This window comes from Bos grunniens, chromosome 22, assembly GCF_055505025.1.
Source record: "Bos grunniens cultivar Pamir isolate PY7600 chromosome 22, Bosgru_T2T1.0, whole genome shotgun sequence".
Classification (NCBI taxonomy): Eukaryota; Metazoa; Chordata; class Mammalia; order Artiodactyla; family Bovidae; genus Bos; species Bos grunniens.
The window spans coordinates 47,531,728-47,552,007 of record NC_141186.1 but is presented as its reverse complement, the minus strand read 5'-3'; the positions used below and the strand labels follow the sequence as shown (position 1 = coordinate 47,552,007).

At 43.2% G+C, this 20,280-nt stretch overlaps 1 protein-coding gene and 1 long non-coding RNA gene across 7 annotated transcripts in view; one reads left to right on the top strand and one right to left on the bottom strand.

The window, feature by feature from the left end:
• Positions 1-20,280, bottom strand: part of CHDH (choline dehydrogenase) — a 93,090-nt gene that overhangs the window by 2,958 nt on the left and 69,852 nt on the right. For 2 of the 4 annotated variants that reach the window (XR_015151540.1, XR_015151541.1), the window contains exons 6-8: positions 3,089-3,231; positions 2,530-2,632; positions 72-1,805 (exon numbers count right to left, since the gene is read on the bottom strand). Coding sequence is in view for 2 of the 4 variants with exons in the window: in XM_086367491.1 (XP_086223617.1) it covers positions 1,387-1,805; positions 2,530-2,632; positions 3,089-3,231 (665 nt within the window). In the remaining 2 variants the exon portion in view is untranslated. Of the gene's footprint in view, positions 1-2; positions 1,806-2,529; positions 2,633-3,088; positions 3,232-20,280 lie in introns of those variants that run through there. The other 2 variants (XM_086367491.1, XM_086367492.1) reach the window with 1 other exon arrangement.
• On the top strand, positions 192-20,152 carry LOC147348384 (uncharacterized). Of its 3 annotated transcripts, XR_015151543.1 has the most exons (7): positions 192-322; positions 460-2,105; positions 3,003-3,281; positions 4,205-4,488; positions 7,764-7,822; positions 10,269-10,368; positions 19,825-20,152. It is a non-coding gene; the product is annotated as an uncharacterized LOC147348384 (long non-coding RNA). The 3 variants fall into 3 exon arrangements; XR_015151542.1 differs by lacking the exon at positions 10,269-10,368; XR_015151544.1 differs by lacking the exons at positions 7,764-7,822; positions 10,269-10,368; positions 19,825-20,152 and adding an exon at positions 5,644-6,403.

Below are 20,280 nucleotides of genomic sequence, written 5' to 3'. Positions count from 1 at the left end.
GGTAAGATCAAATAAGATTTTACTCAAACATATTTAAAGGCAGGCCGGTGTGATGGCTTTCTTCTTTCTACCTTTCTAGAAATCTTTCTCAACCGTGGGGCCTCCAAGGCACTTCAACCCCCTCCGATCTGGGTTAAAGCCTGGAATATTCCATCTTCCTTCCCTCTGATTCTGGGTCCAGTGGGGCAGGTTTCCAAACGGGAGTTCCTTTCCTTCTTGCCAGACAGGGGCTTCTGGATACAGTCAGAAAAATCAATCCAAAACGCATCCACATGTTCTTTACCTTGTAACGACAGTCTGGATAATGGATCTCAGTTCAAAAGTAAGTTATGGGGTTGCCTTATTGAATTAGAATAAGTTTAAAGATCAGAGATCTGTTTTAAATGTTACTTTGTTTTTCCCCCAAGCTCAAATCTTCGCCAATTCATTTGTCTTTAAATCAATTGCGTCTTTTTTCAGGACGAGGATCATAGCTCTACTTGACTGCTTTGTCCGTCAGCCTAGCTCCCGCCTGGTCTGTTGCTGGGGACATCTGGAGAATGAGAATTAGCCAGCCGTGGCCACTGCTCAGTCCCCATCTCCCCGGGCTTTGCGCAGAACAGGCTGGGGTACAGGTCTGCTCTGGGTTTCTAGGTTTCCTGGCAACAGGAAGATCTTTAAAAATGCTAAATCCTAAAACCCATGGTAGTAAAGAGGCCCTGCAGACTCCTGAGTCCTGAAGCAAGGTCCAGAATTCCAGCCTCAGGCTGATGGTGTTAGTAAGAACAAAAGCATCATAGAGGTGGGCTACAAGGCCCCTTGGAGGGACCCAGCTGAACACCAGTTCCTGTCTCCCTCTGGGGGTGAAGTCAGGAAGCAGCAGAGAAAGAAGCCTGTTTCTTTCAGCAGGCAGCTTTCCCTCTGCCCAGGCATGTTGGAGGCTCGTCACACATCCCAGCTGAGCCCCACGCTCCCTCACTCCAGGCCTCCGGTGCAGTTTTCAGCCGGATGGGGAGAATGCCCTGGGCTCTGTGCAAGCTCCCTGTTCCTGGACTGGCTTGCCTCCAGACAGAGCCTGGGAAGGACCCACCGACCCAGACTCTAGAAGGCGGCAGGACCCTGGACTGGAGAGCGCTGTGGAGCGCGTGACAAGGACCTCCCAGGAGTTGCCCGTTCTGCACCAGCCTCCCCTCCCCGTTGCTATCCTGCCCAGAGGCAGGGAGAAGGGGCCCCAGAAGGCCTGAGAGGACATGCTGGTAAGAAAGAAGCCAGTTCACTAACCAGTACTGGTCCCCTTTCTTAGGAGATTATCCAAGTCTCGGCCACTGGATGATAACATTCTAGACAGGTTCAGGAAAGTCCATGTGGAGCAAGGGCTGTGCTGGGCCTTCGCGGGCAGGGCCGACCTCAGCGCTGGGTGGCCAGGGTCCTGGGCTTGTAGACCGGGACATCCTCGTCCCAGAGCGCCGGCCGCCCCTGGATGATATCGGCTGCCTTCTCTGCGATCATGATGGTGGGGGCATTCAGGTTGCCACTGACCACACTGGGCATGATGGAGGCATCGACCACCCTGAGGTTTTCCACGCCGAGCACCCTGGTCTGTGGATCCACCACTGCCGTGGGGTCAGAGGGCTGGCCCATCTTGCAAGTGCACGAGGGGTGGTAGGCGCTGTCTGCCTTCGCCCGCACGAAGGCGTCTATCTCCGCATCTGACTGGATGTGGCTTCCCGGCTGGAGCTCCTTTCCTCGGAATGGTGCCAGGGCTTTCTGTGCAAAAATCTCTCGGGTCAGCCTCACACAGAGACGGAAGTCTTTAATGTCAGTTTCTGTTGACGAGAAGAAACAGGTGAGACATTTCCTCTTACCATGCTGGCCCTGCTGGAAGATTCTCCACTTGGAGAGACTCAAGAAGCTGCCCAAGGGGACACAGTTCAAGGACGTGGAGGTCCGAGCCCCCAGGCTGCCTGTCCCCTACCCAGCGGCAGTGACAGCATAACCTAGCAGAGTCCCACGAAGCCCAGACAGCATCCTAGACGGACACAGCCTGGCCCAGAGGACCTTCATTTAAATCAGGGATTTGAATTTTCTCATCTGCAAAATGGAGATAAGCCTGCACGCCCTGCCCTGTGAGTATCCTTGGGCCAAACCTGCCTGGTGGGGGCGGCATTCTGGCTGTGCGTATACAGAGAGGTCCAGAAATGTAATTTGCTTTTAGAAGATGCTCCCAGGAACAGTAGGAAAAATGCTCTGTGAGCTGTCTATACACAGCCAGAGCTCTGTGTATCTCTTGGTAGGCTGTTCTGAAAGCTGCAAATCTGTGTCGAGTGCCATCCTGGGGCCACTGGTGGGGACTCAGGGCACTGCAGTGCAGCACGCGCAGGTTTACAGCCCAGGATGAGGGGTGGATGGGGGACAGAATGTGACTGTGGCTCAAAACGTGGGCTCCAGGGCTAAGGTTCCGGGGCAAATATGAACCCCACAGAGGCACTCAATCTTTCAGTGACCCAACAAGCTCAGGTCTGGGCAAAGCAAAAGTGGCTGGGGCATTACCTGTTGACAGGTAGTTGGGCTGGATCACAGGGTGGTCGTGGGGGTTGGCACTTCTCAGTTTGAGCCAGCCCACGCTCGTGCCCCGCATGGTCCCCACATGCACCTGGAAGAGCCCAGAGGAAGCAATGACCCCAGTCACCCCCAGCGTAGTCATTTAGAGATGCCCTGGTTTCCTGTGGGGCGGGACTGGACATCCAGAGTCAACTGAGAGCAGATGCATTTTGGCATCTACTGTGCATCGTAACCTCTCCCCTGCCCCCCTCCCCAAATCAAGGCACCAAGCCACCTCAGTCGATGGCTCTTGCTTCCTGGCTTTATACCTGATTGTTCGAAATGTTCCGGGTTGGCATTCCCTGGGCAGAGCTGGCCTCTCTGTCCATTTCTAGTACTCAGCACCCAGAGCTGGTGGCCCAGGCTGGGTGCAACCTGTCTCACTCTACCTCTGACTCCCCACCCCGCTTCTCTCCCCTCAGACACTGAGCAGCTGGAGGGCAGGACACAGACTTCAGGGCCCCCCTACCCCGAAGGCCTTGCTGTGATGGGGAGACCGCCTGCCCACCTGGTAAGCCTCCTGCTGCGGGGGGACCCGCCCATGGTCGATCACCTGGGACGGCAGGAAGTGGAACTGGATGTCCGGATGGGGGACCCCAGGCTGGCTCCGGATGAAGCCCCCCGTTTCCAGATGGGCCGTGGCTCCATACCCTGAGGATCAGAAGATGATGATGAGGCAGAGAGCAGTCCTGGCATGGCAGGTGGGTCCGACTCCTCTCTGTGGGTAGTTCCTCCTCCTCTTCCGGGCCTGTGTTCCAGTACTGGACCCACATCCTCAACTTTCCTCTGTCCCCAGGTGGGCCCACCCAGCACCATGGCTTTCAGTATCAGCTCCATGCCAAGAGGCTTCAGCTTTGCCCCCCTCCCACTCCACCACTGCCAACGCGACTGTGGGACTTGAGGTCACACGGGCGTCCCAAACCTACCCCAGCCCCCACCCCCGACTACACTACACTGCTGTCACTGCAAGTCAGAAAACACTCTTCGCCATCACCCCCTACCACGTCTGTTAGAAAGTCTCCATCTTCAGCTCCAAGATCAACTTCAGCCCACCTTCTTGGCACTACCACCCACACCCCAACCTCCATCCAAGCCCACATCACCTAAGTGGTGGTGGCTGGTGCCCAGCCTCTCTGTGCCTCCTGCAGCCCGCCCATCACACACAGACCGCGATCAAGGTCAAGTCCCTCCTCCATCCAGTCTCCCACTGTTGCAGGAAGGGCGAACCCCTTCTGAGGCCCAATAGTAGGCTCTTATCTAACTCTTGGAAGTGAATCATCAGAGGAGACACATTCTGACACAGCAAAAGACTTTGTTGGGAAGGACCACACCCCCCAACCCCGGTTGGAGGGCAGCAGGGTGAGGGAACCCAGGAGAACTGCTCTGCCACGTGGTTCGCAGTCTCAGGTTTTCTGGGAATAGGGTTAGTTTTGGGGTCGTCTCTGGCCAGTCATTTTGCTTGGCCCATAGTCTGACTCTGGGTCCCTCCTGGTGGCATCTGCATCTCTCAGCCAAGATGTTGAAGGATTGAAGGATTCACTCAACCAGAGTGAAGGATTCTGGGAGGCTGGTCTTCTCCTCCTGCTTTTGGCCCCTCTCCTGAATCCTCCTGGTTATTTTTCAGTGGCAGCACCGTGTTCCTTCTTGACACCTCCTGATGTGAGACAGCTGAGGAAGTGGTCATCATGTGCCTGGCCAAGGCAGGTGGTTTCGGTCTCAGGCCCTAGAAGGGGTCCTCCTTCCTTCAACAACTGACTGGTAGGATCTCTCTTTTGCTACGACTGACCTCCTGACCATCAGGGATCAGCCTGCCTGCTGATGGACCGGACCCAGCAGCCAGCACTGGGACCCTTTAAATGTCCCTGGCCTCCTCCTGATGTGCACAACTGGCCAGAGCTTCCTGACCAGGTAAGGAACGAGCGACTTCACTGGCCTGTTTTCCCTTCCCTTTCCTCCTATCCTACCCTTCTCTTCTGGTCCTGGACGCAGGAGTCTAGTGGAAGAGCCTAAGTTATCTGAGGACTGGAGCCTGATCACCTCCTGTGGGCAGGGACCTTGCGTTATCTGGTATCTGGTTTCCGGTAAGGCTGAGTTCCCATCCTCCCTTCCTGTAAGCCCAGGGGGAAAGTCCTGTCACACCTGGGTGTCTGCAGGTGGCAGGAGACGTCTAAGGCCACCCCTTAGTTCCTGTTGGTCAGAACTCAAATCAGAAGTTCTGCATCTCTGTAGAAGGTTTTCTGAGAACCTTCAATCTTATATTTAAGGGAGTGTCTGATTAGGACAGCCGTGCCTGTTTTATGTTCTGTGTTGTGATCTGTGAGGCCGTTCTGCCTTCTGAAATAGGAAACTCTGGTTCTGTTCCATTGCAGGGCCCTCTTGGGAGAATTTGTCTTGACTGAAAAGGTTTTAGCTATGAGCCTGTGATTAAGAGAAGGATATTTTATTATAACACTGTGTGGCCAGAATATTCTTTAGATTCCAGAGAAAACCTGTTTAGGTGAAACTCTTGAAAATTCCAAAACTGGTTCTTTTTGTATATACAGTTAGAAAAGGCAAGCTTGATACAGTGTCCTTTAGAATTCTGACCCTGAGGTCAGTTCCTTCTAGGAGAACTTGGTTTTCTCACCCTGTGCCTTAACAGATCCTGAGGGCCCGGATCCTATTTTATCCAGATCATCTCTATTTCCTGAGATAGATGGGGGTGGGTGGGGAACCTTTCTAAACTATACTTACTCCAACTATTACTCATAAATTAGTGAGTTTTATAATACCCAATTCGTGATTAAGTTTAGAAAATGAACCTGTGAGATCTCTGGTTGTATATATATATAATCTCCTTACCTTTGGATGGTATTATCAAAATTAATTCATCGACGAGCTCTACTTAAGAAAATTCAGCACTTATATAAATTTTCAAAACTACAGAAAGGAATTGGCAAGAATTAATTTCAGGTTCATGTGAACTGGGAAATAGTATTAAATTAATATCTGGTTTTAAACTTTGTTAATTTAAATAGATATGACTTTAGAGTCATCAAGTTATATGACTTGTATTAAACCAAGGTATGGAGAAGGAAATGGCACCACTCCAGTATTCTTGTGTGGAGAATCCCAGGGACAGAGAAGCCTGGTGGGCTGCCGTCTACGGGATCGCACAGAGTCAGACACGACTGAAGCGACTAAGCAGCGAACCAAGGTGTAACTAAACGTATTAAGATCTTATTATATCTATTACAAATTTGTCAGCAAGGAAAGTAATGTGGCATAATGAAATTTTATAAGTGAGTTAAATGAATGCAAGATAAGAGCTTTTGGATGAATGTCTTAGGAATAATTATATTGTAGGAATGTCTACTTAAGGATAATTCTCTCTAGATATTTGAAAATTTGCTTGAAATATAGAGTTGTTCTAAATTAAGTGATGGACATTTACTGAATAGCTAAGTCATTCCCAAATAAGACACTGAAACATCATTAACTGTAATAAACAGAGAAACTAAAGGTATTTAGGATGATTAATGAATATGTTTGGTGTCATCCTGACATGTTCTCTGTAAGAAAGCAAATGTTTTTAGGAATTATCACTAGTACTTATGTTCACTGAGCTACAGAATCCTAATGCAAAAGATAATTCATAATTGCTTACCTCTTAGTTTTCACTAGAAATTAAGGTTTTTAAAGAGCTCACTCTAATTTAAATGTGTAATTAAAGCTAATAGAAATAATAAAAGAAGCATTTCAGTATACAGTAGGAAAAGAGGATGTGTATTGTCAGTGAAGAAGGTATGAGGAATGGAATTGCATTTTATTAAAGGAAAAGAAAGTGACTCTTACAGCTGGTTGTTTCTCAATGAAGAAGAAAATGGAGGACAGGCTCATATGGATACAGAAAATAATGGAGAGTTTGTGGATCATCAGGATTGGCTAGGTTTAAAGTAAAGTTAATTTTGTTGTTAAAAGTAGGTTGGTACAAGACTGGTTTTCTCTATTAAGTTTCCTTGGAATGCTGCTTTTGATAACAGATTGTGTGAGTTTTTGTGCCTTTGCATGCTAAGTTGCTTCAGTCATGTCCGACTCTCTGCGACTCCATGGACTATAAGCTCCTCTGTCCATGGGATGCTCCAGGAAAGAATACTGGAGTGGGTTGCCATTCCCTCCTCCATGGGGATCTTTCCAGGGATCAAACCTGTATCTCATACGTGTCCTGCATTGGCAGGCGAGTTCTTTACCACTAGCACCACCTGGTAAGGGATCTGTATTTGCTTTTTTCCCCCTTGAATTTATTTTTAAAGTCTTAATTGTAGGATAATTGCTTTACAATGCCTTGCTGGTTTCTGCTGCACAACAAAGTGAATCAGCTGTCTGTGTGCATACAGCCCCTCCCTCCCACGCTCTAGGCCATCACAGAGCACTGAGCGAACCGTGCTACAGCTGCCCCCCGCCAGCCACTGCGCACACGGCCGTGGGGCTGTGTCAGTGCTGCTCTCAGGTGCCCCATCCCCTGCTCCACACACTGTATTCGCTTTTGAGATCTCTTGTAACTTTGGGTAAGGAGTAAGTATTACCTTACAGTGATGTATGATCTTATTTGACCAAGTGTTTTGAAACCTTTTGACAAACTTTCCAAATATCAAAATTTAAAGTCTGAAACATTACTAGATTTTAATATGTGTTTTCCAAAAAAAAAACCTTCCCCTCAAACTAATTATGACTTACAGCAGTTTGCTAAATTATACCTTTGTAAGCAGAACTGAAACACTTCTTTCTCTGTACCTAATTTCCTCTAGAGATTGGAAACTCTTAGGTTACCAGCAGCTTTATCAGATAAATTAGGAAGGCCACCTCCTAATTGGTGCAGGCATCTCAAGGTATTTTACGGACCTCAAAAAGGGAGGAATTCACCTAAATCTGTGACAAGGCCATGGTGTGGCTTTCCTGGCCTAGGGAGGCTATCTTAATCAATTAATCAGACTTAATTTTAAATCAAGATATCTTGATTTGGCTATATGTGATAAAAATGAGGCTAATTTTAGAGAGAAAGAGAGACTTCTGTGGATACCAAATTCTAATGTTATTTATTGAGGTCTGTGTTCACTAAGACTCACTTCTCAGATAGTTCCTTGCTGTTATGTTAATTGCTGCAAAGTTTAATTATTAAAAGGAAACACTGTTTCTTTCTAAAGCTTAATTTTTGGGATGAAGATTGGACACTCCGTGATCTGCAACAGAAAGTTAACACCAGGTACGGTCATTTAAACTTAAAGGCTCCCTTACGTTGGGGACAGTGACACCATACTAGGGTTGGCCAACCTAGTGGGCTGGGTGCCTTGTGGACAATGCCAATATATAATTTCCCTAAAAGGTAAGGGCTGGTATAGAACAGACAGACAAAGTCAGATGAACTGGGATGGGCTGGGCTGCAACTAATGGAGGTTCTTAAATTTTCACTTACGACCTTACTAACACTGCTAGCTATATTGTTTATGTTGCCTGTTTTACAAGATTGTTTTCTTGCATTACCAAACGTGTGACTGAGCCTCTGATAAGGTGATGATACATAGTTCCATATGAGATCAGTGATGGTAATACTGTAACTCCAGATATGGAAAGAAGCATATTAGCATCATCCCTCCTAGCTTTAATCGGACTCGAGAGTATTTTACCACAAATTACGTCCCTCATTCAACTAAAATTTTCTACACTAGTATCAAAAAAGGCCTAACAGAACTATATTTTCTCTCATTCCTCACTACCCTCACCATAGCATATCTGTATTTAGTCACTGCAAGTCACCTCTACAATAAATGCAACACCAATAAGCAATAGCCAACCAGTAACAATTAAAATCAAGAACCATAACTACACAACACTGCAATTCCCACAGCCTCCTCACTAAAAACTCCAGAATCACCTCTGTCATCACTCAACCCCTAGTCTGTTAAATTTAAATACAGTCTCTACTTTCTCACCTTTTAAAACATAAAATGCCACTGAAAACTCTTATCATCAACCCTGAAAGAAATATACCTAAAACAGTCTCTAATATTAGAGACTCAAACCACAGGATACTGTTCAGTAGCTGTCATATAACCAAACACAACCAACATCCCCCCAAATAAAAAAAAAATACTGTTAAATCCAAAAATGAGCCACCAAAATTCAACATAATCCCATAACCCCCACCCACAATCATCCCAAGTCCACCATAAATAGGTGAAGGTTTTGAAGAAAACCCCACAAAACAAATTACAAAAATAGAACTTAAATATAATATATGTTATCATTATTCTCACATGGACTCAAACCATGGCCAATGACATGAAAAATCATCATTGTTATTCAACTATACGAACACCAATCACCATCATCTGAAAACCACACCCATTAATACAAATTATTAACAATGCATTTATTGCTCTTCCAGCCCATCAAACCCATCATGAGGAGATTTCAGTTCCTACTGGGCATTTGTTCAGCATTACACATGCTAACAGGCTTATTTCTAGCAATACATTACACATCAAACACAATAACCACTTTCTCATTATTAATACTTAGCTAGTTAACGTTAGTTGGAGAATGCAATGGCAACCCACTCCAGTGTTATTGCCTGGAGAATCCCAGGGACTGGGGAGCCTGGTGGGCTGCCATCTATGGGGTCGCACAGAGTCGGACACGACTGAAGCGACTTAGCAGCAGCAGTAGTTAATGTTACCCAGCCAACAACATCAACTACAGCTGAGTTATCTTATATCTACATGGAAATGGAGCCTCCATATTTTTATGTGCCTGTTTCTTCCTGTAGGATCAGGGTTCTATTATGGATCCTAGACTTTTTTAGAAACTGCACTTCGTTAGAATCACCTATTTACAGTCATAGCCACAGCATTTATAGGCTATGTCTTAACCTTGCGAACAAAGTCGTTCTGAGGGGCAACAGTTATTACTAACCTCCTCGCAGCAATTCCATATATCAGCATAAGTCTCAGTGAAAGCATCTGAACTGGCTTTTCAGTAGATTAAGCGACTCTTAGACAATTCCTCACATTCCGTTTTATTCTCCCATTCATTACTGCAGCACTCACAGCTGTCCACTTACTATTCCTTGACGACACAGGATCTAAAAATCCCACAGAAATCTCATCTGACACAAAATCCCCCTTCATCCCTACTATACAATAAAAGACATCTTAAGTGCCTTATTAGGAGTCCTAATGCTACTAATGTTGGTGCCTGACTTCCTAGGAGACCCTGATAACTGCACAGCCTCTCAAGCCAGAGGGGCACTTAGTATCTGCACCACAGCCCTGCTGTCACTCCCCAGTAAAGTCACTCCCCAGTAAACCAGCAGCCGTATGGGCCCTAAGCCTGTCAGTCTCAGTTCCCGCACTTCCCAGTGCTCCCTGCATCTAAGGAACAAAGCGTAACATTTCAACCTCTCGGCCAAAGCCTATTTTTGAGTACTAGCAGCAGACCTCTTAACACTAACGTGAATTTGAGAACAACCCATAGACACCCCTTCATTACTGTCAGACAACTAGCATCTACTTTATATTTCTTTTTAATTCTAGTACTAACACCAACAACTAACATCACTGAAAAATAATTTCCTAAAATGAGTAGTCTTTGCAGTGTATCTATTATCCTGGTCTTGTACACCAGCAAAGGAGAATAACACATCTCTCTAGGAAGAAGTTCCAGCTCCACCATCAGCACCCAAAGCTGAAATTCTACCTACAGTATACCCTGACGTGTCGTTATGGGACATTACGACATTATTAAGTACCTGTGAGTATTAAAATCACCTCTTTTTAGCATAAACTATGTACTGTGCATATATGCACTATGACATGAAGATGTACATACATAATATATATATGTGTTATAACATTCATTATTTACCCCATGTTTATAAGCATGTACATTATCTTATTGACAGCACGTAGCACATATTACTAGTCATATGTAGCACATTAAATCAAATCAATTTTAGTCAACACGAACATCATATCCAATAGATTGCAAACTTAATCAGCAAGCTGTGTGAGACTACCAGTCTGCTTGGCGGCTGTCCCTCTTCTCTCTGCAGGCCCATGACTTGTGGGCGTTTCTGCTAATGAACTTTATCAGACATCTCACCTCACTTCAGGGCCGTCTCACCTAAAACTGCCCACCTCTTTCCACTTAAATAAGACATCTTGATGGACTAACCAGCGCATGCTCACACATAACTGTGATTTCAATTTTTTAAGGGATGCTGTGACTCAGTTGTGGCCTTAACACAGTCAAATAAATTGTAGCTGGATTTTAATTGAATATTGTTTATCAAAAGGTGTCATTCAGTCGAGTTCAGGACATAAGGAAATTAGACAAACACTCCACATGTACATGCAGCGAACAAGTACATGGCCTGTTAACAACCCCCCTTAACCACCCCCATGCTAAAGCCCATGCTCTAAGTAACCCTGCCAAAACAAGGCAAAAACATATAAATACATAGAATTAGCTGTCTACTCAACAAACATGAGTAACTTAATGCTCAAAGTTAGATAGGCCTAGAAAATAAACCCCAATCATACCAATAAACTACGTAGATGTTTGCCATCTATATAGACAGACATTTCCCTAGATCTATTGACCATTGTCATGAAAATTGTATCAACAAATCCAACAGAAACCACATAAAACAACTATATATATGTTATTTCACTATGTAAAAACAGCTTGTTAATGTAGCTTAAAATCTAAAGCAAGGCATTGAAAATGCCCAGATGAATTTGCCAACTCCATGAACACATAGGTTTGCTTCCAGACTTTCTCTTAACTTTTAATAAAATTATACATGCAAGCATCTGTGCCCCAGTAAGAATCTAAATCACCAAGATTAAAGGGAACAGGCATTAAGCACAATATTAGTAGCACATAACTTAGACTTGCTTAACCACACCCCCACAGGAAACAGCAATGATAAAGAGTAAGCCATAAACGAAAGTACAACTAAGTTATATTAAGTAGGGTTGGTAAATTCCATGCCGGCCACTTGAGTCATATAGTTACCTCAAATTAACAGTGATATAAAATAAAGTTAAATTTTAACTAAGCCATAAAAAGTCATAACTAAAATAAAAACAGACTATAAAGGTGACTTTAGTATTTCCTGACTACACAATGGGACTAGATACTCTATGCTTAGTTCTAAACTCGAATAATTACAAGATGAAATTATTCACTAGAGTACTACTAGCAACAGCTTAAAACTCAGAGGACTTGCTGGTCCTCTAGAGGAGCCTGTTCTATAAATGATTAACCTCAGCAACCCTTGCTAATTAAGCCTATATACTACCCTCTTCAGCAAACCCTAAAAAGGAATAAAATTAAGCCTAATTATCGTACATAAAAATGTTAGAACAAGATGTAACCTACGGGGTGGGAAGATATGAGCTACATTTTCTATTTCTCCATTACACAAAAAAGTTTTTATGAAAAGTTAAAAACCAAAGAATTTAGTAGTAAATTAAGAAGAGAATACTTAACTGAATAAGGCCATGAAGCATGAACATACCACCCATCACTCTCCCTAAGTGTTGTGAGAACTTCCTATAAGCTGTTAGCAAATACTGATAACAAGAGAGGAGACAAGTCGTAACAAGGGAAGCTTACTGGAAAGTGTGCTTAGATAAATCAAAGCATAGCTCAAACAAAGCACCTAGTTTATACCTAGGAGATTTCATAATTTATTACTACGTTGAACTAAATCTAGCCCAACACCCCTTCTCCATATCTACTAATATAAGGAGACTAAATGTTGAAGGAATGTTTTATTTAAAGTATGGGGGATAGAAATTTAAAATGTCCTCTAGTGCTATAGAGAAAGCACCATAAGGGAAGGATGAAAGAAGCTTTACAGGAACAAAAAGTGAAGTTTACCCTTTGTACCTTTGCGTAATGATTTAACTAGCAAACATTTAACAAAGAGAAGTTAAATATCCTGAAACCAGAGGAGCTACTTATTAACAGTTTATTAGAACAAACTCATCTATGTAGCAACATCGAGAGGAGATTTGTAAGTAGAGGTGACAAGCCTAACAAGCTTACTGATAGCTGGTTGTCTAGGAAAAGAATCTCAGTTCAAATGTAAAAATTACCAAAAAAAAAAAAAAAATAGAAATGTTACTGTATTTTTAAATGTTAATCTAAAAAGGTACAGCTTTTTAGAAATGGATACAGTAAAGACAACACCACAGTTGGCTTAAAATCAGCTACCAATTAAGAAAGCATTCAAGCTCAATAACAACTTTACCTTAATATTAATGCCAGTAACAAGCAAATCAACTCCTAGATTCATACTGGACTAATCTATTGGCCAACAGAGGTAATAATATGAGTAACAAGAAGTATTTTTCCTTGCATACGTTTACATCAGTAACTAATAAAATACAATAATTAACAGTATATAAATATAACTCAACATTAAATTATTCATGATATGTGTGTGTTAATCGCTTAGTCCTGTCCGACTCTTTCCGACCCCATGGACTGGGGCCTGCAAGGCTCTTCTATCCATGGGATTCTCTGGGTGAGAATACTGCAGTGGATTCCCATTCCCTTTTCCAGGGGATCTTCCCAACCCAGGGATCAAACCCGGGTCTCCCACATTGCAGGCAGACCCTTTACCATCTGAGCCACTGATTTGGGCTAAATTATTTACTAACACACTGTTAATCTACAGGCATGCACTCAAGGAAAGGTTTTTAAAAAGTCAAAGGAACTCAGCAAACACAAACTCCGCCTGTTTAGCAAAAACATCACCTCTAGCCTAACTAGTATTAGAGGCACTGCCTGCCCAGTGACAGGGGTTAAACACCACAGTTTCCTGGCCATGCAAAGGTAGTATAATCATTGTTTTCTACATAAGAACTTGAATGAACGGCCACTTGGGGGTTTTACTGTCTCTTAGTGAAACTGACCTTCCCATGAGGAGGCAGGAATAACAGAATAAGATCCTGTGGAGCTTAATTAATTAACCCCCCAAACCTAATTAAACCACCAAGGGATAACAAAATTTTATATGGGTTGATAATTTTGATTAGAGTGACCTCAGAAAACAAAAAAAATCTTCTGAGCAATGACAGTCTAGACTTACCAGTCAAAACATTATCACTTACTGATTAAAAAAATTGATCAATGGAACACGTTACCCTAGGGATAACAGGACTCTAGCACAGTCCTGTTCTAGAGTTCATACCAACATCAGGGTTTACAACCTTGATACTGGCTCAGGACACTCCAAAGGTGTAAGGGCTATAAAAGGTAAAAAGTCCTAAGTGATCTGAGTTCAGGAGTAATCCAGGTTGGTATCTATCCTGTATATATTTATTCAAGTATGAAAGCACAGAGAAATAAAGGCCCACTTTAAAAAGCACCTTAAAACCAATTAATGTATAATCCTAATTTAATTAATACATAAAAAATACTACCTGAAACCAGGGTTTGTTAAGGTGACAGGGCTTAATTGCATAAAATTTAAACTTTTATAAGTTCAAATCCTCTAACAAAATGTTTATAATTAGTATCTTAATACTTATTATCCTCATTCCTCTACCTGTAACATTCCTAACATTAAATGGATGAAAATTTTTAGGTTATATGTAACTTCAAAAAGGGCCAAATATTGTAGGACCAGGTGGCCTATTACAGGCCTCTGCTGGTGCAAATTATTTACTAAAGAACCGCAACAACCAGCTACATCCTGAATTTCCACATTTAACACTGCACCAATCCTAGTCCTAACCATAAGAATTCCCCAACCCATACCTTACCCCCTTATTAGTATGTATCTAGCAGTATTATTTATGTTTGCAATTAACAATACCAAGCCTAGCTGTATGCTGTATGCTCCATTTTATGATCTGATGGGGTTCCAACTCTAAACATGCATTAATCGGAGATGCCCTATGAGTGGTAGCACAATTTCATAAGAAATAACACTAGCAATTATTCTTGTATCAGTCCTCTTAAGACATGAGTCTTTTTACCCTCTCTCAACTGTCATCACCACACAAAAGTATCTATGAAAAAATTTCCCATCATGACTCTTAACTGTAATATGATTTCTTTCTACTCTTATAGAAACTAATCAAGCCTCATTTGACTTAATAGAAAATCTGAACTTCTTTCAGGCTTCAATGTAGAATATGCAGCAGGCCCATTTGCCACATTTTTCTTAGCAAAATACACCAACATTCAGTTCAGTTCAGTCACTCAGTCGTGTCCAACTCTGCGACCCCATGAATCGCAGCATGCCAGACTTCCCTGTCCATCACCAACTCCCGGAGTTCACCCACACTCACGTCCATCGAGTCAGTGATGCCATCCAGCCACCTCATCCTCTGTCGTCCCCTTCTCCTCCTGCCTTCAATCTTTCCCAGCATCAGAGTCTTTTCCAATGAGTCAACTCTTCGCATGAGGTATCATCAACAATATGAAATATTTTCTCAACAATCCTATTTCTGGGATTGTTCCATAACCCCCACTTATCAGAATTGTACACAACCAACTTTATTACCAAAACACTTTATTACTAACAGTTGCTTTCCTATGAATTCAAGCATCCTGCCCTCGATTCCAATATGATCAACTAATCCATTTACTCTGGAAAAACTTCCTACTGTCAATGCTAGCCCTATGCGCAGGATACGTCTCAGTACCTGTTATAATAACATCAAGCATCACAAACGTAAGATGTATGTCTGAAAAGTATACAGTATATGTATGATAGAGTACATAATGGAGGTTTAAACCATCTTATTTCTAGAATCATAGGAATTGAACTTACCCTTAAAAATTGAAAATTCTGTGTTACCACATTACACTATATTCTATAGTAAGGTGAGCTACCAGGCCCACCCATACCCTGAAAATGTTGGTTTATATCCTTCCTGTACTAATAAAATCCCATCATCTTTATCATTATCCTAACAACCATTATCTCAGGAAGCATAGCTGTAATAACCAGCTCCCACTGACTACTTACCTGAATTGACTTTGAAGTAAATATACTAGCCATTATTCCCACTATAATTAAAAAAACAAAGCCACGAGCTATAGAAGCATCCACTAAATGTTTTCTAACCCAAGTCACTACTACATCAATATTTCTTACAATAGCCATTATCACTAACCTGTTTTACTGTGATTAGTGAACTGTTATAAGAATCTTCACTCCAACAGTGAAAACAACAGCTCTAACCATAAAACTAGGACTATCTCTTGGGGAGTTTGGGATTGACATGTACACTCTGCTATATTTAAAATGGCTAACCTACAACAAGAACCTACTGTGTAGCACCTGGGACTCTGCTCAGTGTCACGGGGCAGCCTGGATGGGAGAGGAGTTTGGGGGAGAGTGGATGCCTGTGTGTGTGTGGCTGAGTCCTTGTGCTGTTCACCCGAAACTGTCACAGCATTGTTAATTGGCTGTGGCTGTACTCCAACAGAAAAGGGAAAGTTTATTTTTTTTTAAAGAGGGATGTATATTAGTGAAAAAAGCACTGCTGAACCATTTCACACAGGTTAGAACGGCTGTCATCAAAAAGACAAGTGGTAAGTAGTGGTGAGGGTGCACAGCAAAGGGAACCCTCTCGCACTGCTGACAAGACTGTTAACTGATACGGCCACTATGGAAAACAGTACGGAGGTTCCTCAGTTACAAAGAGAACTACCGTATGTATGACCCAGCAACCCCACTTCTGGGTCTGCATCTGAAAAAGATGACAGTGGGATCTCAGAGAGGTACTGCACGCCTGTGTTCACTGCCGCACCACTCACAGGAGCCCAGGAAAGAAACCACCGAAATGCCCATTGGTGGAGTGATGGAGAGAAACTGCAGTGCGTACATATCCAGTGAAGTGGCACTCCGTCACGAGAAAGGGTCCTGCCACTTGTGACAGTGTGGATGCATCTTGGGGGCACTGTCATAAGCGACAGAAATCAGAGAAAGACAAGTACTGTGTATCACACCTGTATGGCATCTAGGAAAGCTACTCACAGAAACAGTAGAATGGTGGTTGCCAGCAGCTACAGGGTGAGAGACTGAGGAGATGCTGGTCAAAGAGTACAGACTTGCAGTTTAAGATGAGTACGTTCTGGGGGTGTAACATACGGCGGGGTGACTACAGGTGACAACGCTGTCACTAACAGTTACTAACAGAGTACACCTTAAGTGCTCTCAGTGCATGCGCACGCACACACACAAGCACACGCAAAAGGTAATTCGGTGACGTGTTAACTAACCTCATGGTGATAAGCATTTTCTAGTGTATATGTATATCATGTCGTACACCTTCAACTTAGACCTTATGTGTCGGTTACCTATAAAGAAAGCTGCAAATAGGGAAACAAAAACTAAGACTACCTCCATTCCACCTCTGAGCACCTGAAGTTGCATAAGGAGTCTCAGGAACAGCAGGCTTAATTTTATTAGCATGACAAAAACTTGCATCTTGTCAGTATTACTCCAAACCTCACCATGTATCAGCCCTAACCCAGTACTATCCATATCTATGCTATGTATTGTAATTGGAGGATGAGGCGGACTAAACCAAACCCGACTATGAAGAATTACAGCTTACTCATCAATTGCTCACGTAGGGTAAGACCCATTATACTGCATAACCCAACTATAACAATCCTAAACCTATACTTTATAATAACACTTACTATATTCATGCTATTCATTTACAGCTCAGTCACCACCACACTATCACACACATAAAATACCCATTATTACAACCTCCATTCTCATCACACCATTATCAATAAGTCTTCCACACTATCAGGATTTATGCCAAAATGAATAATCATTCAAGAAACAAGAAAACAACAGTATTATTTTACCCATACTAACAGCTGTCGCAGTTATTCAACCTGTGCTCCTACACACAACTCACATATTCTGAAGCACTAACTATATTTCCCTCCAGAAATAATATAAAAATAAAATGACAACTTGATTTTATAAAACAACTGTCCTACCAACAGTAATCATATTATCCACAATAATCTTACCTCTTACACCAATCCCTTCAGTAATGGAGTAGGAATTGAAGTTATACAAGCCAAGAGCCTTCAAAGCCCCTAAGCAAGTATAATTTACTTAATTCCTGCTCAATGAAGACTGCAGGACTCTCTCCTGCATCAGTTGAATGCAAACCAAACACTTTAATTCAGCTAAATCCTCACTGGATTGGTGGGATTACATTTCCCACAAAACTTTCAGTTAACAAGTAAATAGCCTAGTCAACTGGCTGCAGTCCACTTCTCCCCATTTCTCCTGCTGCCAGGAAAGGAAAAAAAGGGGCGAGGGCAGGAGAAGCCCCGACAGAATTGAAGCTGTACTCTTTGAATCTGCAATTCGGTAAGCAAAACTGACCACAGGGCTTGGCAAAAAGAGGACTCCAGCCCATCTTTAGATATACAGTCTAATGCTTACTTAGCCATTTTATCTTGTATTCATAAACCACTGACTATTCTTAATTGGCCATAAAAATACTGGTAAGTTATACTTACTGTTTGGTGCTTGGGACTTGTTAATTTGTGCTGAATTAGTCCAACCTGGAACACTGCTTGGAGAGGATCAGATTTACAATGCAGTTTTAACAGCGCAGACATTTGTAATAATTTTCTTTATAGTTACGTGTATTGTAATTGGAGGCTTTGGGAACTGACTAGTGCCACTAACGATCGGGGCACCCGACACAGCCATTCCCTGTGTAGATAACATAAGCTTCCGATTACTTCCACCCTCCTTCCGACTTCTGCTTGCATCATCATCAATAATTGAAGCCGATGCTGGTACAGGCTCAACTGTACATCCACCCTTAGCCTGAAACGTGGCTCACACTGGAGCTTCAGTAGACCTACCATCTTGTCCCTACATCTAGCGGGTATTTCCTCAATTTTGCTATGCTAAGTCACGTCAGTCGTGTCCGACTCTGTGTGACCCCATAGATAGCAGCCCACCAGGCCCCTCCCCGTCCCTGGGACTCTCCAGGCAAGAACACTGGAGTGGGTTGCCATTTCCTTCTCCAATGCATGAAAGTGAAAAGTGAAAGTGAAGTCGCTCAGTCGTGTCCGACTCTTAGTGACCCCATGGACTGCAGCCTACCAGGTTCCTCCATCCATGGGATTTTCCAGGCAATTTTAGGTACTTGTAATTTTACTACCATTATAAAACCACCCACTATATTCCACCATTATTTTGTGTGACCAGTTTTAATTTGTAGCTATATTGTTGCTATGGTTATTGTTCAGTCACTAAGTTGTGTCCGACTCTTTGCAATCCCATCAACTGCAGTGTACCAGGCTTCCCTGTCCTTCACTATGTCCCGGAGTTTGCTCAAACTCATGTCCATTGAGTTGGTGATGCTATCCAACCATCTCATTGCTGCTATTAGCATTACTTGTATTAACAGCTGCGATTACCATGCTATTAACAGACCAAACCCTAAACACAATTTTTTTTTCACTAGGCAGGAGGGGGTGATCCAGTCTTAAAGCAACACCTATTCTGATTCTTCGGACACCTTTAAGTCTATATTCTGATTTTACCTGCATTTGGAATAATCCCGCATATTGTATTATTCAGGAAAGAAGAGCCTTTGGTATATGGGAATAGCATGAGCCATAATATCGATTGGATTCTTAGGAGTCATTGTAGGAGCTCACCATATGTTCCAGCAGTATAGATGTTGACACACAAGTATATTTTACATCAGCCACTATAATTATTGCTGTTCCCACAGGAGTAAAAGTATGTAGATGACTAGCAACCCTTCATGGAGGTAATATCAAATGATCTCCTGCAATAGTAATGAGCCCTAGGCTTAATTTTTCTTTTTACAATAGGTGGATTAACAGGTATTGTCCTAGCTAACTCATCACTACACACTGTCCTTCACGATACATATTACATAGTTGTACATTCCACTATATATTCTCTGTAGCAGCAGTTATTTGCTATTATGGGAGATTTTGTATATTTTGAGTCTCACTGTTCTCAGGATATACACTCAATATGAAGCAAAACTCTACTTTGTAATGATATTTGTAGGGGTAAATATAACCTTCTTCCCACAACATTTCCTAGGTCTACCCAATACCATGACGATATTCTGACAACTCAGATGCATACAGAACGTCAAATAATAACAACAGCAGTAATATCAGTAATTTTCATAATTTCAGGGGCATTCACATAAAATGAGAAGTCTCAACAGCAGAGTTAACATACCTCTTGGGAGAATGTGGGAGGGGCCGAAAGAGGGAGGAAACGATCAACCTCCCCGAACCTTCCATTCTGGAGTCCACTCTGGCTGGGAGATGTGCACGTCATCAGGAAGAACCACGAGGCAGATTATCAGCCAAGCAAGACGACCAGCCAGAGGCAGAAACTAACTCCTCACCTTGAAACCTGAGACCGTGAGCCATGTAGCAGAGCAGTTCTCGTGGGTTCCCTTCCCTGGCTGCTCTTCAACCCAGGGCCCCCTTCCCAATAAAGTCTTTAGCTGTGTCAGCCTGTTTGTCCCCTCAGACAACTCATTTCCGAGCGCCCGCCCTGGGGCCTTGGCAGGCCCTGCCACACCTCACAGCGCTGCAGTCTCCTGGCCAACAGATTTGTTCTTCAGACACCAAACGCCTGCC